Source organism: Vulpes lagopus, chromosome 5 (assembly GCF_018345385.1).
Source record: "Vulpes lagopus strain Blue_001 chromosome 5, ASM1834538v1, whole genome shotgun sequence".
In the NCBI taxonomy this organism is placed as follows: Eukaryota; Metazoa; Chordata; class Mammalia; order Carnivora; family Canidae; genus Vulpes; species Vulpes lagopus.
The window spans coordinates 5873440-5900800 of record NC_054828.1 but is presented as its reverse complement, the minus strand read 5'-3'; the positions used below and the strand labels follow the sequence as shown (position 1 = coordinate 5900800).

At 58.7% G+C, this 27361-nt stretch overlaps 1 protein-coding gene across 1 annotated transcript in view; it reads left to right on the top strand.

Moving 5' to 3' along the window:
- Window positions 1–27009, top strand: part of MPPED1 (metallophosphoesterase domain containing 1) — a 71307-nt gene extending 44298 nt beyond the window's left edge. The window contains exons 4-7 of the mRNA XM_041754390.1: window positions 794–1019; window positions 20516–20631; window positions 22405–22518; window positions 24603–27009. Coding sequence (XP_041610324.1) covers window positions 794–1019; window positions 20516–20631; window positions 22405–22518; window positions 24603–24721 — 575 coding nt within the window. The 3' untranslated portion in view covers window positions 24722–27009. The remainder of the gene's footprint in view (window positions 1–793; window positions 1020–20515; window positions 20632–22404; window positions 22519–24602) is intronic.
- The last annotated feature ends 352 nt before the right edge of the window (window positions 27010–27361 follow it).

The window sequence follows — 27361 nt, the reverse complement described above, 5'->3', positions numbered from 1 at the left end:
GGCTGGCTCACCTTCACATTGCATTTTTCATCCACGTCAGGACCCCCGGGTGCCATCATGACCCCTTGTCCAGGCCCGGGGAGCCCGGCAGCTGAGGCTCATGGGAGATGGGGAGTCAGGGCCCCGAGTCTGGGGTCAGACTGGCTTCCAAGGGGCGGTGGGGACCAGGGGTGGGTGGTGGTTTACTGAGCCCGAGGGGCTATGGTAGCGGGGAAGGGGGCCCCTAGGCAGGTCAGCCAGGAGGCAGCACCCACACCTTGCTCAGGGCACCTGCAAGGTGGGGCCCCAGGGAGGGAGGCATGGTGCAGAGGAGCTGCCCCGGGTTCTGACAGAGCAAAGCTAGAAGGGCCTTTTGTGTGTGTACCAGGATGTGCTGTGCACAGTTGTGTTTTGGCTGCACTTGGGTTGGCCTTGGAACTCCATGGCCGTTGGGGTGGGCCCCTCCCCAAGTGTAGGGTCTCCAGGGGTTTCACACGAGCTCCAAAAAGAGCTTGTGCTTCCTCAGACAGAGGAGCCTGAGGCGGGCCAGTCCCGAGGATGAGGCCAGGTCCCCCCTGCCGGCCTGGGTCTGCTGCTGGCCTGTCACCCAGTCGCCACCGGTGCAGGCGGGCTGCAGGGGTGAGGGTCGAGCTGCCGGCCGCCGCCTCTGATCGGAGGGCGCCAATCGGGGGGCCTGCAGCTGGGGCTGCTCTGCGGGGGATTCCGGTGGCTCTAGCCTGCCGCCCGCCCCGGCTGGGTGGTGGCTCCCTGGAGGCCAGCAGCCGAGTCTATGTGTCTGTGCCCGCCTCTGCAGGCAGCCTGCCCTACGAGTACAAGATCGTGATTGCCGGCAACCACGAGCTGACCTTCGACCAGGAGTTCATGGCTGACCTCATCAAGCAGGACTTTTACTACTTCCCGTCGGTGTCAAAGCTGAAGCCGGAGAACTACGAGAACGTGCAGTCCCTGCTCACCAACTGTATCTACCTGCAGGACTCGGAGGTCACCGTGCGTGGCTTCCGGATCTACGGCTCGCCGTGGTGAGTGCGCGGGGCGCCGTCCCCACCCCAGGCGGGGGGCCGAGGAGCTGGGGTGAACACGCGGAGGGGAGCGGGGCCGGGAGAAGCTCCGGGGAGCTCCAGGTCACCATGAGGAGCTGGAGCTCAGGCCCCCCGTATCCCTGTGTGGCCCCTGGCAGGTCGCCGCTGCTCTCCGAGCTTTGGTTGCCTCGTGTCTAGCTGGCAAGTAGTTGTGTCCGCTGTGCCCTCTGCTGTGCGCCTCACACATAGCCCTGTACTGTTCTTATCCCCGGTTTCCAGAAGAGCCAACTGAGGTACAGAGAGCATGAGGATCTTGCCAAATGTCACACAGCTAGGAAGGGGCACGGCTGGGGTTACAGCCAGGCACTGTGGTTCCAGAGCCCCTGCGTTCAAGCATTATCCTGTGTGCTAGGAATCTCCCCATTGCCCGTGTCCCCTGACACGCACCAGAGATGCATAGATGAGGGGTAGCGAGTGATGAGCCAGGCTGAGGAAAGGTGGTTGGAATTTTCATGGAAGGCTGAAGACCTGGTTTACCATGTTGGGGATGGCAGTTGTTTCTTTTTTTTCTTTTTTCTTTTTTCTTTTTTCTTTTTATTTATTTTATTTTATTTTATTTTATTTTATTTTATTTTATTTATTTTATTTTATTTTATTTTATTTTATTTATTTATTTTTGGCAGTTGTTTCAATCATGAGTACATATCAAGCCCTTATTCCGTGTTGGGCACAAAGGACAGTCAGGCCTCATCCCTGGCTTGGCTTGGGGGGGATCAAGGTGAGAATGAGTCATGACTCTTCTATGTGATGGCCAGTGTGTCCATCAGAGCCCTGATGATAATGACGGTGATGGTGATGGCGATAACGGTTGTGGTGGCCATTATAGTGGTGGTGATAGTGGTGATGATGATGAAGATGGTGGTGATGGTGAAAGTGATAATGATGGTGATGTGATAGTGGTGATGGTGATGGTGGTGTTGATGGTGATGATGGTGGTGATGGTGATGGTGGTGTTGATGGTGATAGAGATGATGGTGATAATGGTGAAGGTGATGGTGGTGGTGGTGGTGATGGTGATTGTGGTAATGATGGTGATAGAGATGATGGTGATGATGGTGAAGGTGATGGTGGTGGTGGTGAAAGTGATAATGGTGGTGGTGATGTGATGATGGTGATGTTGGTGATGATGGTAATGATAGTGATGTTGGTGATGATGGTGGTGGTGGTGGTGGTGGTGATAGTGATGATGATGGTGATGGTGGTGGTGGTGGTGGCAGTAATTCATTCCTGAGCAAATTCAGCAGGCCAGCCCCTGGGCTAAAGTCTCCATGAGTGTTGTTTCTAATTCTTACTCAGCCCTGAGCCGACTGATTTATTGTCCGCATTCTATAGGTGGACAGACCAGGTGGCCCCTAGAGGGCTTAGAGCTGGCTGTAGTCACAGGGAGCCAGGTGCTGGCAGGGGGAGGAGGGCACCATACACAGTAAGGAGAGACCACATGTCCTTGGAAATGTGGTATGATCCCGAAGGCTCCTTGGAGGAGGGAGGAGGTGAGGTGACCTGAGCTGTGAGGGAGTAGAAGGGCGTTCGCAGCTAAGGAGGGGTGACGCCTGAAGCTGTGCCATCAGAGCAGTACATGTGGAGAGGCTGAAGGATGATTTGGGGGCACACAGGACTGTATGGGTGCAGGGACTTTGGGGGGAGCCATTACCCACACCGGGCTGCCTGATGGATGCCATGTGATGAAACCTGGTGGCCGGAGGCTGCGGGCGGGTGTGGGACCTGGTTCCGTCCTGCCCAGGCCTCCTCAGGGGACAGAGCAGAGATGACCCTGAGCCCCGGGTTCTCGCCGTGTCTGGAGTCTTGACCTCCCCGCAGCCTGTGCGCTCCCAGACGAGGACCACGGGGGCCCTCGAGGACGCGATGAGCTCGGTGCCAAGGACGGGAGTGGAGAGGAGGCGTTGAATCTGCCTGGCAGGCCACTGGGGCCCACGCTTGGAGAAGAAGTCTGGCGGAACATACTGGAAGAACTGGAGCGTGAGGTGCAAGAGGGAAGTCAGGAAGGTCGATGGGGAGGCCTTCAGGAGCCAGACGGGCATCTGCACTGCGCCTCCTTGCCCAAGATTTTGAGCACCCCTGCCCCTACACACCCACACACTCACACAACCCTTTTAAAAAAACATTCTGTAGGAGTTCATGGTGTGGCTGTGGATCCAACCGGCCTGGGCTCCAATCTTGGCCTCACCTTTTATGGGCTGTGTGACCCTGGGCAAGTCACTTAACCTCTGTGCCCTAGTTTTCTTCCCTGCAAAATGGGAGTGACAGTGGCTGTCCCGCAGAGGGTGGTCGTGAAGGTGTCAGGAGGGTTTAGCTGGGCCTGGTGCCTGCCCCACCAAGCTCTCCACCAGCGGAGACCCTGTGGCTGTTATTGCTGCCAAGGCCAGCCCTCCAGCCCTGCCTGGGCCAGAACCAGTGTGTGGGACGGAGGACAGATGGGGGGGGTGGCAGGTGCACTCAGTGTCCCCCTACCCCCAGGCAGCTGTGTGCTCCCTCAGGGCTGGGGGAGAGGAACCCCTGTGACAACCTGCCCTCGGGCTCCTGGGTGTGGGGCCAGCCCTGGGGTCCCCTCTGCCAGCTGGAGGCCAAGTGCTGGGCTCCCGAAGGGCCTGCGTGAGGCTGGCGGTTGGTCCAACTGCTCTGCGCTCCCGCTGCCAGTGGTTCCTGCATTCAGTGTCAGGAGCTCGAGCCCAGCACTGCCTGCGGGAGTGGGGGGAGGGGCTTGGGACAGAAGGGGCCTCAGGAGGCCCTGGTGAAATCCAGGAGGGCTCCCGGGGAGTGGGAGTTTGAACTGCAGTTTCCACAAGTGGAGGAGGCAGGAGAGGAGCCCTATTTCTGAGCCCCGTGCTGTGCCGGCTCCACCTCTGGATGCTGTTTCGCAGCCCTGGATGCCCAGGGCTACGTGGTACCCTGTCTTCGCTCCACCTGCAGGCTGTGCGCTGGCCTTCCAGCGGCTGCCCTGCTTTCCCTGAGGCCCCACCTGGGGCTGGGAGCAGCTGCTGGGAGTTCCAGCAGCAGCACTGGCCGGGCAGTTGGTTGGTAAGGGAAGAGCTATTCAAATTGGGACACTGTGCATATCTAGCTGTGTGACTTTGGGCAAGTGCCTCAGCCTCTCTGGTCCATCCTTGGCCGGGGTAATGGTGCTGCCCATGGTCAAGGCAGCTGTGAAGTCTGTGAGAGCCCGTTTGAAGGACGGTCTGGCCCAGAGCAAGGCCCCGGAGGTTGGTTGTAATTCCTGTTACCGGGGAGCTCCTGGGGTGGAGGCCGGATGAGGATAGCTCTTTTCCAGCTGATACCCCAACAGCCCTCCAGGCAGGGCCAGGACTCTCATTATCCTATTTCACAGAAGGGCAGGTAGAGGCCCAGGTGGGATGTGGCTTGCCCAGGTTGGCGTGATGACCGCTCCGGACTCCTAGTCTGGGCTCTTCGTGCTGCTGTATAGAGGCCGTTCCTCAGTGTCCCCGTGAGACACCGCTCTGTGCCAGGCCCAGAACAGCGGGCGCAGGGTGTGTTCCTGGTTCTCCAAAAAGCTTCAGATGCACCTAGGCCTCCCTGGCCCAGGGGGATACTGAGGCCAGGGGGTCCGGACCATGTTCTCCTGGTCAGCCAGGAATGGCCTAGGCTTGTTGTCAAGGCTTCCTGAGTGCCGCGTACTCTTGTGGGTCCCGGGACGTGCTGTGAACCAGACAGGTGCAGCTCCAGCCTCACGGGGCTACTGTCCTCCTGGGAGACGCATCGACTGCTAATTCCTTGGTTCACAAGGGCCAGGAGGAGAGGGGCCGGGAGCTGGGGCCCGGGAGGGCCTCCTATGGGACAGGGGCAGGGATCTGGGGCCCGGGAGGGCCTCCTATGGGACAGGGGCTGGGAGCTGGGGCCCGGGAGGGCCTCCCATTGGACAGGGGCCGGGAGCTGGGGTCAGGGAAGGCTTCCATGGGCGAGGCAGCAGCTGAGGGGACAAAAAAGCTATGCAGGGGGGTGGGGGGCACTGGGAAGAGTGTGACAGGCAGAGGGAACAGCTCAGGCAAAGGCCAGGAGGCCGGTGAGGCTGTGGTCACGCGGGGGGTGCTGAGGTGTTCCAGGCTGCATGGGTCCCTGTGGGTCGGCTGGACCATCACCCCCAGCGCTCAGCATCCAGTCGGTCACGGCCCCCTCTGCCTGCCCCCCTGTGTCATCAACCGTGGAGACCCCGCACATCACCCCCGAGGCCCAGAAGGGCCACAGAGCTCATCGGTGCAGGATTGGCAGTCGGTCAAGTGCTGTTCCCTGGGCCCAGACACTCGAGGTGTGTCCCCAGGCTCTGCCTCTCGCCCCGTGTGTGACCTGCTGAGTCCCGCATCTCCGAACCTCCGAGTCCCAAATGCACAGGTGGCACTGCCCCTCCAGTCTCGTCCGTGCTCTTCCAGGTGAAGCTGCACAAGGGGAAGCGCATGAACCTGCCCGGGAAGGTGTTCACGGCCACAGAACCTCCTGGTCCCGCTGCCGATTGTGCTGCTGCGGGGGTTGCACCCCCAACCGTGTGTGGAGGCTCAGCCCCTCGGCCCTACTGCCTGGACATTTGGCGGCTCACGGGGAGGGCCGCCCGCAGAGCTGGTGGCGACTCTCACTAAGTTCTGATGTTCGAGTTTCCCCTTCTTTTCCCTGCTTACCTCATGTTGACTTAACAGGCAGTGTTCTCTCCAGCGCTAGAAGCGTGATTGTACCCGTGGGGGGATCAGGCCTTGCGTGAAGCCCTGGCCACGGGAGGCCCGAATGGCAGTGGTGTCTGGAACATGTGGGCGGTGCTGGCCCAGGTCAGGGGGCAGACCCGGCCAGTGTGATCTGCGCAGGCAGAGCAGGGGCACAGGTGGCAGTGGCAAATGACAGCTGTCATCCGTGCAGGAAGCCTATCCTGCAGGCAGGAGCCCAGAAGTGAGGTGACGTGACCTTGCTGAGTGGTGAGCTGCCCATCACAAGGGGTGTGCAAGTGCAAACCTGCTGCGTTTGGGCCTGGTACCAGGCCAGCTGCTGCTGCTTAGAGGACTGCAGTCCCTGTACCTGCATGGGGGTGCCACTGACACGCTGTCAGGCAGGTGGGGACGAGTCCTGTTGGTGCTGCACTTGGAGCCGGGGCAGTGTGACCAGGCTGGCCTGGACCTTGAGGATGGCCCAGAAAAGCCAGGAAGGAGAAACAAAGCAAACTCGTGGTCACCACCCACGGTTGGCTTTTTTCCCTAAGTGGTGCCACCAGGAGAGTCTCTGCTTGGGAGACCGACTCCTTCCAACTTTTGTTGGGCCACGTGCTCTGAAGGCCACAAGCGAGGTGAGCCTGGCCCCCTGCAGGGCTCTGTGGACCCAGGAGTGGATCAGGCCTGGCGCTGCCATCCGGGAGCTCAGGATGAGCATGGTGGTGGGGTCGGGGGTGAGGGGGGTCTCGTACCTGCTGACACCCCATGCTGACCCCGCCTCGGCCCAGGCTAGTCCCCGGCCCCGTGCTCATCCGCATGTCCTCCTCAGTCCCTGCTGTGGGCCAGGGTTACCAGCCCCATCCTGCGGTGGTCAATGAGGCAGAGAGAATAATTTCTTTTTTTTTTTAATTTTTAAAAATGTTATTCATGAGAGAGAGAGAGAGAGAGAGAGAGAGAGGCAGAGACACAGGCAGAGGGAGAAGCAGGCTCCATCCAGGGAGCCCGATGTGGGATTCGATCCTGGAACTCCAGGGCCACACCCTGGGCTGAAGGTGGCGCTAAGTCACTGAGCCACCCGGGCTGCCCTTTTTAATTTTTTAAAAAAGATTTTATTTATTTATTCACGAGAGACACAGGGAGGCAGAGGGAGAAGCAGGCTCCCTGTGGGGAGCCCAATGCGGGACTTGATCCCAGGACCTGAGGATCACACCCTGAGCCGAAGGCAGATGCTCAGCCGCTGAGCCACCCGGGTGCCCCGAGAGAATAATTTCTAAGATAAGTATATCCTATGCGACTTTTGGGATATACTTATGCTAAGAGATTTGTTGTTTATCTGAAGCTCAAACTGAAAGGACGCCCCGTAGTTCATCTGGGCACCCCAGTCCTGAGAGGGTCAGGTTCCTTTTTTTTTTTAAAACTTATTTATCCGTGAGAGACGCATGACTACGCCGTGACTTACTCCTCCACTTGTGAACCCAGCCGCCCTGGCTCTGGGGCCGTGGTGCATGCTCCTGTGTGGCCGGTGTCGTGCGTACCCCTCAGGGTATGGAGACCCGTGCACCCGAACGCATGCCCGTGACATGCTCACACGCACCCCTGCGTGCCGACTGTGCGGTCCTGAGGTGGACAGGTGAGCTAGCCCATCCCTCAGAGTGGTCAGGACGATTTCCTTCCTGGCCAGCGGCACCTCACCTCGCGTCCTCGGTGTCACAGGGCTTCTTGGTTGCATCCATGCTGCTGTGCTGGCGACCCCGGTGGTTTTGCTTGCTTTGCCCTGATGGCCAGTGAGGCCGAGCGTCTTCCGTGGGCCACTTGGACTTCCTCAAGTGTTCCTGTCTTTTTGTCCATTTACAAAAAACAATTGGGTTCTCTGTCCTTTTCATTTCTTTCTTTCTTTTTTTTTTTTTTTTAATATTTATTCCTGAGAGACCCAGAGAGAGACCCAGAGAGAGAGAGAGAGAGGCAGAGACACAGGCAGAGGGAGAAGCAGGCTCCCTGTGGGGACCGTGTGTGGGACTCGATCCCGGAACGCCCGGGGCCGAGGGCAGATGCTCATCCATGGAGCTACCTGGGCGGCCCTGACGGTCCTTTTCGTGTCGGTTCGTAGATTCTCCGTGTATTCCGAGTGTGAGTCCTTCGGCAGTTGCAACGTGACAAGTGGCTTGTCCTCGCCTGTGATTCTCTCCCGGTGGTGCTTTCAGCCGCCGGGGTTCTTGGTCTCGGGGTGGCCACGGCATCTGTGTGTTCCTTTGTGGCAAGTGCTTCTCATGTTCCATTTGGGAAATCTGTGTCCCCTGGAGTCTGGAAGGTATTTCCATTTTGTTTTCTGGAAGCTTTGCCGTCTAGCCTGTCGTGCTTAAGTGTGGGGACCCCCTGGGTGAGCGTGTGCTGATGGTGAGGAGGAGGGAGCCCGTCCTCGGCGTCTCCCTGCGACGCCCACTTGGCCCTGCCCAGGTGCAGGAGGTCTGTCCCCGGCTGGCCGCTCCTGCCTGTCGCCCGGGCCCCGTCCACGCAGCTGCAGGACCGCGCTGACCGCAGTGCTCTGGCGACGGCTTCCTCTGGTGCCTCTTTTCCCACCGGGACGTTTGAGGCTCCACGAGAACGGGACCCGAACCAGTCTCTTGTGGCCTTCATACCAGCGGCGAGGACGGTGCCCGGCCCATCAGAGGAAATGTCAGTGGGATTCGTGGATGGAGGGATGGCTGGACAGACAGACAGGTGACAGATGCCAGGCTGGGGGGACCCAGTCAGAGCTCAGGCCTGGCGTGGCGTGCTGTCCCTGGGTACCTCTGTGGCCTCCCCCGGGCCTTCCCCCGAGCTCCTTGCCCACGGGGCCCCTCCTTGACCTCCTGCTCGATGCTGGTCTCCTGGGACGGAGCCTGCCCGTGCTGTCACCCCCTGCCCTGCAGCCCTGCTGCCCATCACCCCCAGGCTGAAGGCCTGTCCCCATCTCTGGTCCCGTTGCCTCCCCAGCTCCAGCACAGGCTCCGTCACCGTGGGGCCGAGTCCCGTGTGTGTGTGTGTGTGTGTGTGTGTGTGTGTGTGCACGGGGGGACGCTGACCTCCCAGTCACCGGAAGGCCACGTCCAGGCCCGTCGGGACCTCGACGGCTCTGAGCCTTGGGCAGGGCGGCTTAGGGGACGGGGTAGGACCACCAGGCTCGGAGGAGGAGGAGGGGCTCAGCTGTCACAGAATCTTAAGTGCTGGAAAAAAAACTGTATACATCCCGTATTCATTTATGGGTTTTGGATACATTTTTTGTTCTCATTTAACTGAAAACGGCCTTGATTTAAGAAAAAAAAAAAACAAAACCCCACACCAACCAGGAGTGCGGGAGGGAGTGCAATTGGCATGCAGCTCGTCCATCTGGTCTAATTACTTCTGGTATTTTGAAAGAAGGATTGTAAACCTGCTGAGACATTAAACTTTGAGAAGTGGCTGCCGGCCGTTGCCGGGCGTCTGGGCGCAGATCCTGGTGCTCAGCTTGTCGGCCTGGTGCTGCCTCGAGGCAGGGGTGCAGGGTGCCCTGCCCCTCCCGCAGGCAGCCTGGGGCCCCGGGGCCCAGCTCTCTGTCACCACCCTGCTACAGGCGGCCAGGTCCCAGCCTGGCAATCTGGGGTCAGAGTCTGGGCCTTCCGTTTAATGACGGCGGGGCCCGCCGCCCCCTGTAGGGTGGTTCCTAGGATTCCGGGAGGTCCTGGGCCTATACTGCGTGGGATGCAGCAGATGCTCAGCACGCGGTGGCCCCACTCACCGCCTAACCCTCCAACAGCTCACTGCCTTGGTTGCCCGGCATGGGGTGGCGGGCTCGGGGTTCCCTGCACGGCCAGGGGCTGCCCACTGAGGGCCAAGCCTTCCACGTCCTTCTCTCCCTTCTCCGTGGGCACAGGGCAGGCCAGCTGGGTGGGATGGGGGCAGGCACAGAGCTGCCTGTAACCCAAGGGAGCCAGGCTCTGCTTGCTGAGGGGACGGTCGTCGTTGTCACTGTTCCTGCTGCGGTCCCTGAGGCCCGGTGCTCCAGCGACCCTTGTCCCACTGGACCGCCGCGGAGGCCGAGACCCAAGAGTGAAGGGACTGGCTTAGGGTCCCCCGGTGCTTGAGGGCAGGATGGAGGCTCCCCGCAGAAGTGGGTACAGAGCGATGCTAAAAGGTTTGGTTTTTTAAAAGATTTTATTTATTCCTGAGAGACCCAGAGAGAGGCAGAGACACAGGCAGAGGGAGAGGCAGGCTCCATGCAGGGAGCCCGATGCGGGATTCGATTCCCGGACCCCAGGATCACGCCCTGGGCTGAAGGCAGACACTCAACCACTGGGTCACCCACGTGGCACTAAAAGTTGTTTTTTTTAACTTCATCAAATAGGTTTTTGGGAGAAAACCGAATAGAGGCCAATAGAGTGAAACCCCAGCTTCTTCTTTGCCCCGAGATGCTCTCACTGGGATGTGGGCGAGGGCCGGGGACCCTGCCCAGGCGCGACACCGAGCCCGGCTGCCGTCAGAGGCCGCGGGGGTCGTGGGGATGCCAGCCCTGCCCAATCCGGGCCCCTGGCTCCTTCCACGAGTCCCGGCGCAGCGCCAGCCGCTCACCCACACTCCTTTGCTCTTTCTCTTAAGAAAACCCTTTCTGTTCCTTCGAAAAGCATTGATTCATTCAGTCTCCCGCCAATGACCATCCACGGTGTTTGGGACGCTGGACGCCCCTGTTCTGCAAAGTGCTGTCTGGGGCAGTCGTGGGCAGCCTGGATTGGGGTGCCCCTCGAATGGAATTGTGCCCGCCCTGGCCTGTGGGTGCGCTCGGTGCGGAGACGGGTTCCTTTCGTTTCCTGTGGAAAGGAGGACGAGCTGTGGCCCGAGGTCTGGGGTGTCTTCCTCCATCTGGGGCGGCGTCCTGTCTCCCTGTGGTCAGTGGGCGGCCTTTTCTGGCCCTGTCCCCCGTGGCCCCCGAAGCCCCCGTGGCCCCTGAAGCCCAGCTGTCCCCAGGGGGGTGGCAAGCCCAGCTCCCCGCCCGGCCCCCTGGGGCTTCCAGCTTGTTACTTCCCAGCGTGAAGACCCACGTTCCCTGGTTCCCGGAGGGCCAGTGCCTGCGCCCCTGGAGCTGTGATCATTCCTGTTCCTCTCGTGTTTCTAGGGGGTTTTGGCACAAGGCTGCGGCCCCCATCCGTTGAGGCGGGAGAGGTGGGCCTTCCCTCCCCGCTGTGGCTGAGACCCAGGCCCTGGAGCGGCAAGGTCCCTGGGAGCTGCTGCAGCATCGTCCTATTAACCCGCCGCACAACGGGGCACGTGGACGGGGAGGGGAGGTTCGGGGGGGCTCCAGCCCGGGGGGGCGGGCCCGCACATCTTCGGGGTGGCCTGGAGCAGCCTACAGGCCTCGGGGGCTGCAGAGCCCAGGAGGGGCTCCCCGAGTCCCTGGGTCCCACTTCTGGGACATTGGCCTTGGATTCTCCCCTCCGTGCAGGGCAAGGTGGGGGCGCCGGGGCCTTGGTGATAGGCCCTTCCGGTCCTGAGCCAACCGGTGAGGACGGCTGTTTGCCCTGGGGCCGCCCGCTCAAGGGCCGTGACCGTGAGTGCTGCCCAGGTGTCCCCCAGCCCCCGGCATGTCCCCCAGGTCCCGGCAGGTCCCCAGGGCCCCTCTTGTCCCCCAGGCCCGGCTTGTCCCCCAGCCCCTGGCATGTCCCCCGAGCCCTGGCATGTCCCCCAGGCCCCTGCTTATCCCCCAGGCCCCTGCTTATTCCCCGGCCCCTGGCATGTCCCTCGGGCCCCTGCTTGCCCCCCGGACCCCGGCATGTCTACCACCAGGGGTCTGGCTGCCACCCATACTCTTCTCCTCCCTCACCTGCACTCTGACAGTTGTCACCCCCACGCCGCAGGCAGCCCACGAATTTTGAAATTGGGAAGAAATACCTCACGGTCCCCGGCCCTACACTTGCTGCCTCTACACACACACTGCACCATGCATGCACCTGTACACAGCTACACACACAACCCCTGTACCACACACCGCACAGGCAACTACGCACACACATCCATACACACAACCCCCACACCGTGCAGACACATCACACACCTACCTGCACAGCCTCACATTGCACACGCACACCACACACAAGTATGAATACATACGTGCAGCTATATACACCTACACGCACAATCCCCACACCACATATACGCACAACACATGCATGCAATTACACACACCTACACACACAACCCCCACGCTGTGCACCCCACACACATACATGCACACATATGCAGCTACAAACATGCACACATCTGCATATACAGCTCCCCCCACATGCACACCACACACACAGCTATACACACAACCCACACACCACACGCATGTACACTCGCATGTAGCTACACACATGCACACACCTACTTACACAACCATACATACACACACCATACACACATGCATGCACACACACAACCCCCTGATTGTGCACACTCCAGACTCTCTCTCTCTCTCTCTGTCTCTCTCGGACTGTGTCCTTTGCCCCTTCCCTGTCCTTATCGGTCTTGATTTCGCGTTGTTGTTATCTTCCCTACAGAGGCCCCTCCACACATATGCGCACCATTCTACATGAGATTAATGTTTGAAACGAATTGTCTGCCTTCTCTGGGCTGCAGAGTCCCAGCGAAACAAAAGATGAATGGTTCTGCACCTCGCAAGGGTGGGGGAAATTAATTAGGAATGACAAAGGACCCCATTCTTCGGTTCCACTTATCTTGCTGCTGACTTGCCGGAACTGTTGTGCACAGGGCAAGGTGTGTGATTGACAGTCTGTGGGGACGTGTCGCCAGCCTGTGGGGCCCTGCCCCCTCACAGGCAGGGGCAGGTGGAGCTGGCCCAGGGGGCTCCCTTGGTGCCCTCGGGGAGGTGCCAGGAAAAGGAGCAAGGCAAACGTCTCTCCCTCAGAGCTGTGCAGGTGGCGGCCATGGCTCGGACTGTGGGGTGTTCCCAGATGTGGGGACACCACCTGTGGGGTGAGGAGTCGGCACGAGGTCTCTTGGGCAACCCAGGTATGCCACTGACTCGGTTTCCCCCGCAGCAGACGGGAGCTCCGCTCCCCCCCTGGGGCAGCTGGTGGGGCCAGTGACATGGGGACCTCCGGGTGAGGTGCTCTGTAGCTGCCCATGGGGGTCAGGCCGCCGTCCTGCCCAGGCTGCAGCTTTCACCCTCGTAGGAGGAGGGCGGGGTGAGAACGCCTGGCCCAGCACCTGCCAGGGCAGCCGCCCTCCACCCCCGACCCTGGGGCGCAGGCTGCCTGGGAGGCAGGGAAGTTCCCCGAAGGAGGTGAGGCGGCATGCAGAGGGTGTGACACACTGAGCCCGCTTCCCCTCTGAGGTCTCATCTGTGAAATGGGCACATGGGTCCCGCGGGCCGGTCATGGGATGGTGGGGGAGACTGGAAGCTCAGTGGGTGGTGAGGGTCTGTGTCCTGGTGCTTATGTTTGTTGCAGGTGTCAGAGTTTCGTGACTCCAGGGGTTTGGGGAATGGGTGGGCTCAGGAGGGAGGGAGCACAGAGGAGAGGACAGATGCTTAATTCTTCCCACCTGCCCACCTGCCCACCTGCCAGGTACAGCACCTGGCCGTTGATTCTATTGTGTTCATTCGTTCGTGCACACCATGAGCCAACCCTCCTGAGTCCACCCAGGCTCAGCCATCCTTTGGGCAAGAGGGATTTAGGGGTGATTTGACCTGAGCCCACCCTGAGGGAGCCACCACGAGGGCACTCAGAGCAGGGAGGGTCACCTGTGCTTGGGGGATGGAGGTGATCAGGGAAGGCTTCCTGGAAGAGGGGCCTTTAAGCCAAACCTTAACAAATATTGAGTCATGGACTCTGAAGAGAGGCTAAGGAGGGCTTTTCAGGTGGCTGGAACAGTGGGAGCAAAAGCCCCAGAGGTGGGAAAGGCTGTGCTGTGCTCAGCAAACAGGATTGTTACGGCCGGCAGGTGGTGAGTTCAGTGGGAAATCTGAACAGGACGGTCCCGCAGGTGGATGGGGACAGAGCCCAGGGACCCTGTGTGCCAGGCCCTGAGGTCTGGGCTGGTCTTCTAGGCACAGGGAGCCATGGAGGGCTTGGGAGTAGAGGAGCCACATGGGGGACAGTTGAGGGGGGGCACCAGGGACCAGAGTCACAGGCTGCTTCGTCTCCATCCAGCCAGGCTCCACAGGGGCAGAGCAGGGCCAGGGCTGGGCTGGGACCTGGCAGGGGACATTCAGGAGCTACTCACAGGGACAGCAGGCGGTTGCCATTGAAGGGGGGGAACCTGCGGCCCAGCCACCCCAGTGGGGGCCTCTCTGGGTCAGGCACCTATTGGGCCCCCGATGCAGGAGCCAGGACCCCTGGTCCTGTGTGTCCTCAGGCACACCACTTGGCCTCTCTGTGCCATTGTTTGCTTCTCGTTAAAGTGGGAGCCTCCCAGGACTTTGAGCTGAGGGTTAACTGAGCTGAGGTGTACAAGTGGCTGGTAAGCGGGGCACGCAGAGGAAGGGGAGGCAGGAGGAAGGCCTCTGGCATGGAGGAAGGGAGCATGGGCTCTGGGATCACCGTCTGGGTTCGAGCCCTGGCTGTGTCACTTGGTCCCCAGGTAACCCTGGGCAAGCCTGTGACCCTGCCCACACCCCGGTTTCTGCATCTGGATTTGTGCCTGTGTGGCTGTCCCCTTGATGTCGCTGCCATGCCCCTCGGAATCCGGTCAAGGGAACCCCCTACGCCTGCCCTCGGGCATTGTGCCCTGGCCTGGGTGCCCCGCTGGGCCCAGCCCCACCCTGGGGCACCCCAGGCCTCCTCCGCCCACACCCCAGCATCCCCAGGAAATGGGGTGGCCACCCCCCAGGCTAACTGGCTGACCCCTGGGCACACCTTCCCCGCAGCGCGGAGTGCACTCCGCTTCAGCGATCTCTGCAGACGCGTCCCCCTCCCGTCTGCCGTTGGGGGACCCGGGATTCACGCTTCAGGGGGAAATCGTTTAATGATTGGCCACGAGGAGGTCATTTATATTGGCTAAGCGGGCTTAATTAGACTGGATTCGAAGGTTACCATAAGCGCACAAAAAAGCTGTTAAGGGGTTAACCTCTGAGAGATTACATTGTATTCAGCGCTCTGTTAAAGTTTGAATTAATTTTTCCCATGGGTTTGTTCACATTCTAATTTTCAACTAAATGAGACATCTGTTTCAGAAAAGGAAAATTTGCTCTGGTTGTCATGGCAACTATCATTCTGTAAGAAAATTATTCCAATGGTTACTTTAGAACAGAAAGACAGAAATTCAGGACGTAAAGCCTCCTCCCATTGCTCACTCGGAATTCTGATTCATCCGACCTCCTTGGGGCCTGTGCGGTGTCCCGGATGGGGTGTAGACGGCGGGCCCTGGGCCCCCAGCGGGGCCAGGCTGGGTGCAGGAGGCGGGGGCTGGGTTTTCGCAGGGCCCCAGAGTCCCGTGTGGGGCACTCAGGGTCCCGGACCATGGCTGCCCCCGAGGTGGGTGGGCCAGTAGGCGGTGGGCTGGGCCCCGGCTGCTTGGGTGGCCGGCCCTGTGGCCCTTGGCTGCCCTGTCCCCTGGCGGGAAATCAGGGCAGCCGCGCACTTCACCTCTGGCCCCAAAGGGCCTTACGAGGTGAGGAGGCCGATTGGCCAGACGCTGGGGCCTCTGGGGCCAACTTCCTCTCGGAGGAGGACCTGCGCCACCCTTTGTCTCCTCTCCCCCTGGAGGAGCTGAATGGACATCAGCAGGAGGGGCCGGTCAAAGGCCTCTGGGGAGGGGGTGAGGTCACCGTGAAGAGCCCGTCTCCACACGAGCCCTGTTGCAGGCTGCCCTGGGCAAGGCCCCTGGCCTGCAGAGGGTGTCCCCCAGCCCATGGGCCATCCTGGGAAATGTCTCCTCTGGATGTCTGCATGAATGATTTGACGCTTCCTTCTCCTCCTAAAATTTCAATAAAAGCTAGAACCTCCCCTTTCCCATTGATGGAGCTCCTGGGCCTTTAGGAGTTTTCATAGTGGGAGTGAAATGCAAGCCTCTTCACCCCCCCTTCTCTCCTCCCCTCTGTGCAGGGTCACGGCAGGCAGCAGGGATGCCCCTGCCCTCGGGGGTAAGGTCTGGGGGCATAGGCATCGTTATTCTGCTGGGACAGGTGAAGCGAGCAGCCCAGGGGCCCAGAGCTGGGAGGTCTGATGCCAGCCTCCGTGCCTTGAGCAACTCAGCTGTCAGGGCCTCCCCGGCGCCTTCCCAGGATTTGAGGTGCTGTCTTTCCAAGAACGGGCAGGTGTCTCCGTGGGGAACCGCCGCCCCAGAGGAAGACTCGGTGGTGCTGGGTGAGGGGAAGCTGAGGCCGGCAGAGGCTTGCGGGGGTCTCCTTCTGGGGGTCTGTGGGGTCTCTGATCTATTTCGAAGTGTCTCTTTCAAGAAGCTACCCCTTGCTGTGGCTCACAGGAACTAACAGATGCCTTCTCTCCATGCAGATGAGGCCTCATCCCGTCTTGTAAATATTTGATTAGATTTTTGAAGAATAGATCTCATATTTGGAAGGCAGTGCCAGAAATGCGTTGCTTCTTTCCCCAGAGGCTGACAGGCCTTTGGGCTCCTGAGAGGACCACTAGGCTTGGCTTTCTGAGTGGCTTCCAGGCTGCTGCAGCCCTTTCTGCAGTGAGTCTGCCCTGGTTCCACCAAAAGGGGACTTTGAGTGTACCAGGGTCTTCAGGGTTGCAGAGCTGTGAGCTCAGACTATTAGGGCAGGAGCAGCCTTGGGTGGATGCGGAGTGGGACTGTTAGCCGTTTCTGACCAGGAACTGTGGTAGGAAAAGCACTTTACATTATGACTCACTACATCCGTACGTGGGTGTCTATTTAAATATAAATACATTTAACTGAAGTATCCTTCCCTGCTAGGAGGTACTCTTTTTGATGATGCTCTCTTTTCCTTTGAAAAAAATGTTGTTGTGAGCCGTCAAAATGCAGTTTGAAACACTCTGCCCTAGGTCAAAGGTTTTTCATGCACCCTCCATGGGGGGGCTTCAGGAAGGGGCCACAATAATGATAGCGATAGTGATGATGATGGTGGTGATGATGGTGGTGGTGATGGTTATGATGATGATGGTGATGGTGATGGTGGTGGTGGTGATGATGGTGGTGCTGCTGCTGCTTGTGATGGTGATGATGATGGAGATGGGATGATGATGATGTTGATGATGGTGGTGATGATGGTGGTATTGGTGATAGTGATAGTGGTGATGCTGCTGCTTGTGATGATGATGATGATGAAGATGGAGATGGGATGATGATGGTGATAATGGTGATGAAGGCAGCTACAATGGATTGAACCAGGCACTGTTTTAAGCACTTTATATGGATTAATGGATTTAATCCTTCCAAACAGCCCTATTGAGATGGTATTATTATCCCTGTTTTATAGATGGGGAAATTAAGGCATAGAGAGAAGTCGAGTCACTTGCCAAAGGTCACACAGGTAGTAAGAGGTGGACCCATTCTCACCCAAGTCCGTCCAACCCCAAGATTGCCTTAAAGATGGGTGTAAAATTGTGTATGTGTGGGGGGGTGCATTTTCTGTGGAGAGGACTCTCACCTCTATGCAGATGTGCAAGGGCAGGCCTATGTGGACGTGCCAGTGATAGGAGGTGTCTTCTGAGGGGACTGTCCCCAGGGCAGCCCACCCAATTGCTATTTCCCAGCCCCGAACACCTGGTCTCCTCACTTGGCAGGTGCTTCCTATGGTTGGGGATCCCTTGGACAGCCCAAGCCTGGGGACTCAGCCCTTCTGTGCCTCCTTCTCACCATCTGTTTCTCCTCCCAGAGCCTCAGAGTGCAGATCCCAGGCCAGCCATACAGGTGTTCTCCCGGGATCCACTCATATCTAGGTATGAGGGAATCTTCTCGGCTTCGCCTACAAGAACAAGGCAGGAGCCAACAGACCCCTTCTTCAAAGCCAAAACGTAGGTCAGCAGGGGCTTGGGGCTATGGTGGCCTGGTGTGCTCTGCCCGCTTTTAGTGAGTGTTTCTGGGTAGGGCCTGGGGGCTCTCTTGAATATGGGGCATCGTTTTGAGCTTTGAAGTTTAGGCTGCAATCCCAAGGCAACAGGAAAAGTCCTGACATCTGTTAACAGAGGGATTTGTTGATCCAGGCCTCCGTCACTCACCACCATTCCCTAATGCGACATTTATTCCCTTCTGGGCTGCTGCTGGGTGCAGGAGGAGCGGCAGGGTGGGGCAGGCAGGGCTCTGAAGGATACATGTGGCATGAGGGCAGGGTGGGCAGGAGGGGAAGATCAGGGACCCAGTGTTCCTGGCAGGGGTCCCAGATGAGCAAGGCCGGCAATGGAGGGGACTCGGCATGTGTCTGAAATGATGAAAGGACTTTTGATGCCCAGAGAGCCACCGCGGTGCCCCATCTTCCTCCCTCACAAACCTGGGTTCTAGGAGATGGTACTGCAGGCATGAAGGCTGGGGGGACAGAGGCTCAGGCCTGGGTTCAAACATGACTTCTCCCCCAATGAGCCGTGTGACCCTGGGCACCTCACCAAACCTCAGTCTTCTTGTCCAGAATGTACCATGGTGGGACGAAATCAGGGTTTTCAAATGGTGTTCCGTGAGGTGCCTGGGGTTCCAAAGAGGTGGCTGGCAACAGGTAGAGCCGTTGGGTCCACAACCAGAGGTCTCAGCCTTGCCCTGGAAGGGCGTATGGGCCATGAGAGGGATGTTAGCGGCCACTTTGGGCACGCGACAGACCCTGAAGATGAAAGCCCAGGCCCCCAGCTGACTTGTACGGTATGTGTAGGCAGGTGAGTGGTAGTGAGGTGCCCAGCCTGGGAGTCAGCACGCCCGGGACCAAGTCCCCAGGTTACCTCACCTCTCTAAGCCTCTGGTTCCTCATCTGTAAAATGGGGATACTGAGTCCTTAATTCACAGGGTTCTTGTAACAGGAAAACCATCCATGTACTTGGATGGTAGCTGACAAAAAAGTAGGTATGCAGGAGATGCAGGTGATAATTCCTGTTCTCAGTCTCCTCATCCATAAAACGTAAAGAAAGAAACCTGTCTGCCCACTCATGCTGCCTGTGTGAAGGTCCCTGAGGTGGCAGGTGGGGAGGTGACCGTGGTGATGACAGTGATAGTGGTGATGATGCCTGTATCATGTCCTGGGGCCATAGACTGGGGAGCTTAAAACAATAGGCATTTATTCTTTCACAGTCTGGGGGCTGGACATCTGAGATCAAGGTGTCACCAACATTTGTCCTTTTTGAGGGCCCTGAGAGGGAAGCTGTTTCATGACCCTCTCCCAGCTTCTGGTGGTGGCTGGCAGTACCTGGTGCTCCTTGGCTTGTAGACAACATCACTCCAATCCCCACCTCCATTGTCACTGGACCTTTTCCCTCTGTCTCTGTGTTTTTACAGGACCTTCTCATAAGACACCAGTCACTAGATTAGGGGCGCACCCTAATCTGCTATCACCTCATCTTAGCTTGATTATATCTGCAAGGACCCTATTTCTAAATACAGTCACATTCACAGGTATTGGGGGTTCATACTTCAACCTGTTTTTGGAGGACACAATGTGACCCACAACAGTGGCGACAGTGATGTTGGTGATGGTTAGAGTGCTGGTGGTGGTGATGGTGTGTGATGATATTGATGGTGGTGATGATGATGATGATGATGGTGGTGATGATGGTGACGGTGGTGATAATGGTGATAATGATAATGATGGTGGTGATGATGGTGATGGTGGTGATGATGGTGATGGTGGTGATGGTGACGGTGGTGATGATGGTGATAATGATGGTGGTGATGATGGTGGTGATAATGGGGATGATGGTGATGGTGGTGATGATGGGGATTTTGTAAACATTAAAGGGCTATGTTAATGTGGGATCTTATGACTCAGACCCAAAGGGAGGTTCTTAGTAGGATGCTTTTGTTAGAAATGGAAGCCCAATCAAATGGCTTTCTATGGGCCCATGTAAGTGAGAAGTGCAGAAGTATGGTGGGTGACCGGTGCAGTTTTGACCCAGGGGCTCCCCTGGGCCATGTGGTCCAGCCATAGCCCTTTGGGACAGCTTAATAGCTGCTAACAGTTTCTAAGGCAAGAAGCTCACTGGTTGAGACACAGGGTTGACAGCTTCATCTTCCCTCATTCTCCAAAGAAATATCTGGGATTCCCTCCAATGGAAGGATCTGGGTTACACGTTCACCAGTGAGCCAGTTGGCCTGGGTCCCTCTGGCCCTGCCCTTAGAGCTGGGGATGGACGCAGCCTGCTGGGAGCTTCAGGGGAAAGCAGGAATCACTGTCCTCCACTCGGAAGCCACTCTCTCTGGGTGGGGTCCCTGGGTGGTGATGATGGTGATGGTGGTGATGATGGGTGGGGTCTCTACCTGCCCCAGCCGTGGGCGGGAAGACAGAGGAGCGTTTTCCTGGTGAGGGGTGGGTGCGCATGTGCTCTGAGTTTCCTTAGAAGAGCCTGGAGCAAGAAAGGTCATTGTCAGAAGCTGATTCTTTTTAAACTTTCATTTTAAAAAATTATGGAAATAATATTAATTCGTCCTAGAAAAACAGAAACTGTGTTGAAAGATGAGGAAAAGGTAAGAGGATGCCAGTGACATCGCCCGGCCCACGAGTCGGTCAGGATTCTGGCTGAGTCCCGGCGGTTGTCACCTTTACTTGAGTTTTGAAGCATCAGGCAGGTCCTGAGGACCTCAGGCCTCCGCCTGCCCCCCCTTCCTGTCCGCGGCCTCTCTGAACCTCCTGCTCTTCTTCCGTAGGCAGCCCTGGTTTTATGGCTGGGGCTTTAACCTCCCTCGAGGCCAAGCACTGCTAGAGAAATGGAACCTCATTCCTGAAGGCGTAGACATCCTGATAACCCACGGACCACCACTGGGTAAGCGTCGGCTGGCCATCAGCTGGCCGGCTTGGGCTGGGGGGATGCGGGGCTTGTGGGGGGGTGCCCACCTGAGCGCTGAGGTCAACCCCTGTGAGCTCCAGAGTCCGGCTTGCTGCTCTCCCCAGAGCCCCCCTTGCTTCCCAAGCACCGACTGTCCCCCGTGGGCCCCTCGCAGCGCCCCAGGGAGGGTGGAGTTGCGGCCTGCGTGCTCCACACTGGGGCTGCGGCGGGGGGAGGGGGGGGCGGCAGGGGGCTGCGCCCTGACTCTCCAGGCCTGCATCCCAGGGCAGAATACTTTCAGAGTGGCTCTCTGGGCTTTGTCCTGCCCCACAAGACCCCTAGGGGACTGCAGCGCCATCCATCCTGGCAGCCCCCAGGCCCCAGCCTCCTCCCAGGCACCGCCGCCACCTCCCTGGTCCAGGCTGATGGCAGCGCTCTCTCGTGGCCTAACCGCCTCGGGCCCCACTGGCTGTCCGGATGGCGGGGGCTCTCTCAGGCCGCCCCTCCCTCTGACCCCACCTCCGAATTGTGCCCCAGCCCCTTCCTCTCCTCTCCAGCCCTGCTGACCCCACCTGGGGCCGGTGGTGTCTCCGGGCCTATTCGATGATTGCCACGGCGCCCTCGCTGCTCCCCCTCCCTCCCCCCAGTCCTGCCCCTTCCACTCCACTGTCCCCGCATCCGCAGGAGGGAGTCCTCCGAACCCGCAGCTGTGCCATGACGCCTCTCTACAACCCGACCCGACCCTTCGTGGCTCCCCAGCGCCTGCTAGCCTCCTCCGCCTCCTGCCGCGGGCACAGGACCTGCCGTCCCTCCCGCAGTGATGGGGCCGCGGCGGCGGCGGGCGGCGACGTGGGACAAGGGGCCACTCTGGGGGTGCTTGCCTCCAGGGCTTGCAGGCTGCAGGTGGAGGGGCACGGAATGGCCAGGCCTGGTGGGCCCTCCCTCTCCCCCCACCCCCTCCCTCCCTCTCCCTCTCTCTCCCTCCCTCCCTCTCCCTCCCTCCCTCCTTCCTCCCCTCCTTTCCTCTCCCTCCCCCTCTCTCCTCCCCTCCATCCCTCAGCACTAACACCGCAGGCTGCCTGACCAACGCCTTGAGGATCCCCCTTCCACACCAGCAGAAACCTGTTCTGCCCACCCAAACCGAGAGGGGCCGAGATGAACCCCGGTGTCTCGCTTGGAGTAATCAATTATTCTTCGTTTGTGTAGCCATGTGAGGAGAATGAGCAGCCGCCATCTGGGCGGCTCCGGGAGGCTGGCGGTGCGCGGACCCGGACTCCGCACGGAGCTGTGCTGCGTGGAATGGACTTCATTCCCGGGGTTTTGTGATGTTTGCTTAAGAAGTTTCCGACATGGAGATCTTGCTCCTGGTGCAGCCCTGCTGCCAGCACTGGGGTGCCCTTGGGCCTCCCCCGTCCCTCTCAGGCCTCGGTTTGCCCGTCCCTGCAATGGACGGATGGACCCCCAGAGGCCGCCTTGAGCCCGTGGGGGAGCTCATGTGCCACCCTGAGTGCCTGGCCCACTCTGGGCCCTTGCCAGCTCGGCCCCGCAGAGGACGCAGAGGACGAGGCTCCTGCCAGGCTTTCCCTCCCTGGAGGCGGGGCAGGGCGCCGCGGGACAGCTGCGGGGGTCTGGGGGCGGGTCCGCCTGGGGCCTGGAGTCGGGGACCCCGTGACTTGGAGACCCCGAAGCTGCAGCTTGGGGTCTGCGGGGCAGGGCGCCTGGCCACCTGTACCCCGTCCATCACCGCCCTCCCGCCATCTCCTCACACAGGCTTCCTGGACTGGGTCCCCAAGAAGATGCAGCGGGTGGGCTGCGTGGAGCTGCTCAACACAGTGCAGAGGCGCGTCCAGCCGCGGCTGCACGTCTTTGGCCACATCCACGAAGGTGGGCGACGGGGGCGGGGGCGGGCTCCTCACCTCCGTCCACCCAGTCACCTCCTCCCCGGTCTCCACCCATTCCTGACACGGGGTCACTGCTTGCCCGGCCCCGGCCACGACTCTGCCTCCTTGGACAGTCTCTGGGACACGGGCAGGGGGCTTTTCGGAGGAGGGGACATTGGATGGGACATGGAGGATGTGGTAGGTTCGGAGGCACACTGGGAGGCCTTAGGGCTGGCAGCCCGGTCTTGTCGCCCTGCGGCCTGGCATACTTAATAAATAAGTATTAATAAATGTGGAGGGTCACTTGCTTGCCTGAGACATTGTGGTGGCACCTCGCCTCCACCCCCACCACACACACATACACACATGGAATTCTGGCTCTACTCCCGGGGGGCAGGGGACACCTGCTGGGTCCACCTAGTTGGAATGGTGTGGGGTGTTCACTTCCCCCCGAGGGGCAGCGGGCAGGGTGGCCGTGATGGTGGCAGGGGGTGTCAGTCCAGCCCTGAGTGCCTGCGCCCCCACACCTGCACATAGGGCTTTCGTTATTAGGCCTTGGGCTTCTCACTGTAGCCTGACCGTTTGCACACCTCCTCCTCCTTTTGCTCCCTTTGAACCTTCATCCCACCTGCCCCAGGCCTCCCTGGCCCATCCCATCCCTCCCTGGCCTGTGCATGGAAAGTGCACAGGCTCCATGGGGCATGGGGACCCAGGTGTTGTTCCCCAGAGTTGTCTCCTGGCCTCCTGAACCTCTGTCTGTGTGAGGCCAGGGCCCCTGGGCCTCACATGTGCCTTGTCCACATCAGATTGTCTCCAGCTCAGAAGCAAATGAGCCTCAGCCCTTTCCCCGAGGGCCGTGCAGGGTGTCGGCAGATGGCAGCACTGATCAGACTGCCCCTGGCCCCACGGAGCTCACGGTCTTCCAGGCAAGGAGACAGGCTACCAAAGGCAGAATCTGAGAGGTCAAGGAAGAGGACAACCCCTGTGGGATGTGCTGTGGGATAGCAATAATGGCTGTCATTTTGTGCAGCCCTACCAAGGGCATGTGATGCCACCAGATCTGAGGTTGTGTGTGATCCAGATCACACTTGTATAGGAAAAATGGGGGCACCAAAGAATGGGTAACCTATAGGGGGAGGGGAATGTCCCTTCTGGCTTGGAGGTGATCTGAGCTTAAAGATGAAGATTCTAAGAAGTAGTCATGGTGGGAAAAGGCTATGATGGCAGTACAGGCTAAGACAAGAAAGTACGTGATGGTGGTGGTGGTGATGGTGATGATGGTGGTGATGGTGGTGATGATGATGTTGGTGGTGGCAATGGTGATGATGGTTGTGGCAATGATGATGGTGGTGGCGATGGTGATGATGGTGGTGATGGTGGTGGCGATGGTGATGATGGTGGTGATGATGATGGTGGTGGCGATGGTGATGATGGTGGTGATGATGGTGCTGGTGATGATGGTGTTGGTGGTAGTGGTGGTGGTGGTGGTGATGATGATGATGGAGATGGTGGTGATGGGGATGGTGATGAGGATGGTGGTGGTGGTGGTGGTGATAAGTGGTGGTGATGATGCTAATGGTGGTGATGATGTCAGTGATGAGGTCTCACTGTGCTATTCATGTGCTTTTTAGGACTGGGCTGAACACTGTATGTGGATTATTGTTTTTTAAAGATTTTATTTATTTGAGAGAGAGCAAGTGAGCAAGAAAGAGAGTGCTTGAGTGGAGAGAGGCAGAGGGAGAGGGAGCAGCAGACTCCCTGCTGAGCAGGCAGCCCGATGTGGGGCTGGATCTCAGGAGCTCGAGATCATGACCTGAGCCTAAGGCAGACACCTAACCCACTGAGCCACCCAGGCGCCCCTGTAGGTGGATTATGATCTCATGTGCTCCTCACAGCAGCCCGAGGAGGAGCATCTGTCATCCTCACCTCTATTTCTAGATGAAGAGGCTAAGTTGAGGGTTTCGGTAGCTTGCCCCGGACGTGTTCAGCCCACTGTAGCGAGTGCTCTCTCACTACCCACTAAGACCACTTCATTGCCCGGCCCTGGCCTCACCCCTCAGCCCTGACCGGCGTCTGCTTACTTTCCAGGCTACGGTGTCATGGCAGATGGGACCACCACCTATGTGAATGCGTCTGTGTGCACCGTGAACTACCAGCCTGTGAACCCGCCCATAGTCATTGACCTCCCCACACCCCGGAACTCCTGACTGCCCCCGCTGTCTCAGCCCTTCCTGCCCACATCAGCTACATCCGCCTGGCCGAGAGCACGGACCCCAACCACCCTTCCTTCCACGCAGACAACCCGTCTGGCCGCGGGGACCAGCCCAGCAGATGGGTTGAGGCCTTGGAATGAAGAAACATTCCCCTGACTATTCGGCCTCCGTCACCTGGAGTCAGGACCCTGGGGGTCCCTGTCAGGGGTTCTGTGCTCGTGACTGTCTTCTGCGTGTACATTCCCGCGTGTACCTTGTCAAACGACCTAACAAGCTTGCGGTCCTGTCCTGCTCGGGAACTGACGGACTCCTCATCCTTCTCGGTTGGACACCCTTGTGGGTTTGGGAAGCCGCTGCTCCTGGACACATTTTGGAAGTTCTCGCACAAAATCTCCCTCTGAGGGTTTGTGAGCCCACACAGGCTGCGAGCCCCAGGGCTGGTGGGGGGGCGGGGTAGGTTTTCTAGCCTGGGTGCAAAGAGCCCGCCATCTCCTCCCGGGCCAGAGAGGAGACAGGCCTGTGTCACAGCCAAGGCCCTGGAGGGAGTGATCAGGGATGTCTCAGGAATTCGGACCACACCTGGCCAGGCCAGCAAGCCGTCTGCCTTGCCTTGTGACCCTGCTTTCTTCCTGTGGGCATCTAGCCGTCTTGAACAATGGCCTGAGCATCCCAGGCGCTTGCTTGGAGCCTGGATTTTGGGGGGTGGGATTGGTTCTACAGAACAAGCCATGTGAGTGCCCAGGACCAGATGGAGGGTCCACAAGTCATGGACGGCCCCGATCCATGGGGGCTGCTCGGCCCTGCAGAACTCAGCAGGCCGGAGGGGCCGCAGACCCGGGCCGGGTGTATGTGCCCGTGTGGGGGTGCACAGACCTACACACACACACGTGTCCTTCTTACCTTAATGGAGTGGACCTCGTGTTTCTCATTACTGCCCTTGAATGGGGTTCCATCCTCATGCGGGTTCCCCATGCACCGTTTGGGTTCTGTGTCTGGGCCCACAGCTGAAGAGGCTGCTTCCTGGCCCTTGCCTGTGCCAGTCTGTTGTGCTGACGGGAGGGTGGCATGGTGGCAGAGCAGGCCCTGGGCTCTGGCCACTTCACGCAGGGGGACTTCTTTTTTTCCTTTAAATTAGGACTAGGTGGGGGGTTGGGGCTGAATCTGTGAGGGATCCCAAGGGAGCCAGCAGGGTCTCACCACGGTGAGGAAAGAGAGGCAGGATGGCCACGTGCAGGATCAGAGTCTATCTTTATTCAAAATTTTGATATTTTGTTCATCGTGGCTATTTTTCTGAATAGATTTTGATTTTTAAAAACATTGGATTACCTGGCACCACTGATATCTATTGCTGAGCGTTTTGGTGCCTTCTGAAATCGTGCACCAGAGAGGAGGGCTGGCTCACTTCCCCCTAGGCCCAGGCCTGGCAGCCAGCCCCTAACACGCCCTCTTCTCTCATTGTCTCAGGCGGTCCTGCAAGATCGGCATGGTTGGCCCCATTTTAGAGATGAGGGGCTCGAGATCAGAGAGGTGACATAACTTGCCTGAGGGGACACAGCTCAAGAGGGGCAGAGCAAGACGTGAGCCTTGGTCTCTGGCTTCATAGCCTCTGCTTTGCCACTGCCCAAAGCTCTGCCCCCACAAGGCCACGCAGGGTCCCCAGGCTCCTTTTTTTCCCTTAAGGGTCCTGTTCAGAGCCTCTCTGATTTCTTGCTCATAGAGAGTCCCTGGAGCACTGTGGGATCCCGTAGTCTGAGCCCAGCCTCCCGGGAGACCCCGAGTCCTTGCCCACTGGCACAGGGCTCCCCACAGGGCGAGGGGCACCGTCTGTGAGGGGAGCCCGGCAGCAGCACCACTGCACGGACCAGGGCCAGCCGCGCCCTGAGGTGGGGGGGTGAGGACTTCAGGAATCTGGCCAAGCGGTTCCTGGTGGCCGAGGATGTTTACAAGGTCTCTGGGGAAGGCCAGGTGCAGGGCACAGGTGCACGCGCGGGGTGGAGAAGACACAGGCTTCTTCCTTTTAGTCACCTCTACCGAATTTCTATTCGGACCAAGAACTATAAACTTCAAAAATTTTTTTCCTAAGGTATCTTCAGAATATGGTGTATTTTTATGTGGAAAAGTTATGAAGGCAGCTGTTACTTTGAAAGAAAATTCATTAAAAGTCCTTGAGGTATGAAAGATGATGGCGTGCTCCTCAATCATTTTGGCATAACTTGATTGTGGCTGTAATTTTTTTTTTTTTTGTCAAGCATGTCAGACAATAAAGTCTTTGTAAAAAGAAAGAGATGTCCATGTGGCGCCTCTTCCTATGCGTCTTTGGGTGTTGTGTGAGGCATGTGGGGGAGGAACAGGGTCCTCCCAGCCCAGGCCTGGGTCCTTGACAGACTTCAGAGGCCAAAAGACCTTCCATGTGGTAGCAACTGGCGTCCTTTCATTTGCTTCAGCTTCCCCAGGGGTGGAGCAGTCTCAGAGGTGGCTGGCACTGGGCCATTTGGTGCCCTATGACATTCACGTAGTTTGCCTGATTCCTCAAAACAGAGTACTTACTTCAAGATGCTCTTAGCAGTGGGCCCTTCCCGGAGGCAGTATGTTCTACCCAGCCCTTATCAAACTATGGTCCAGATGTCACCCAAG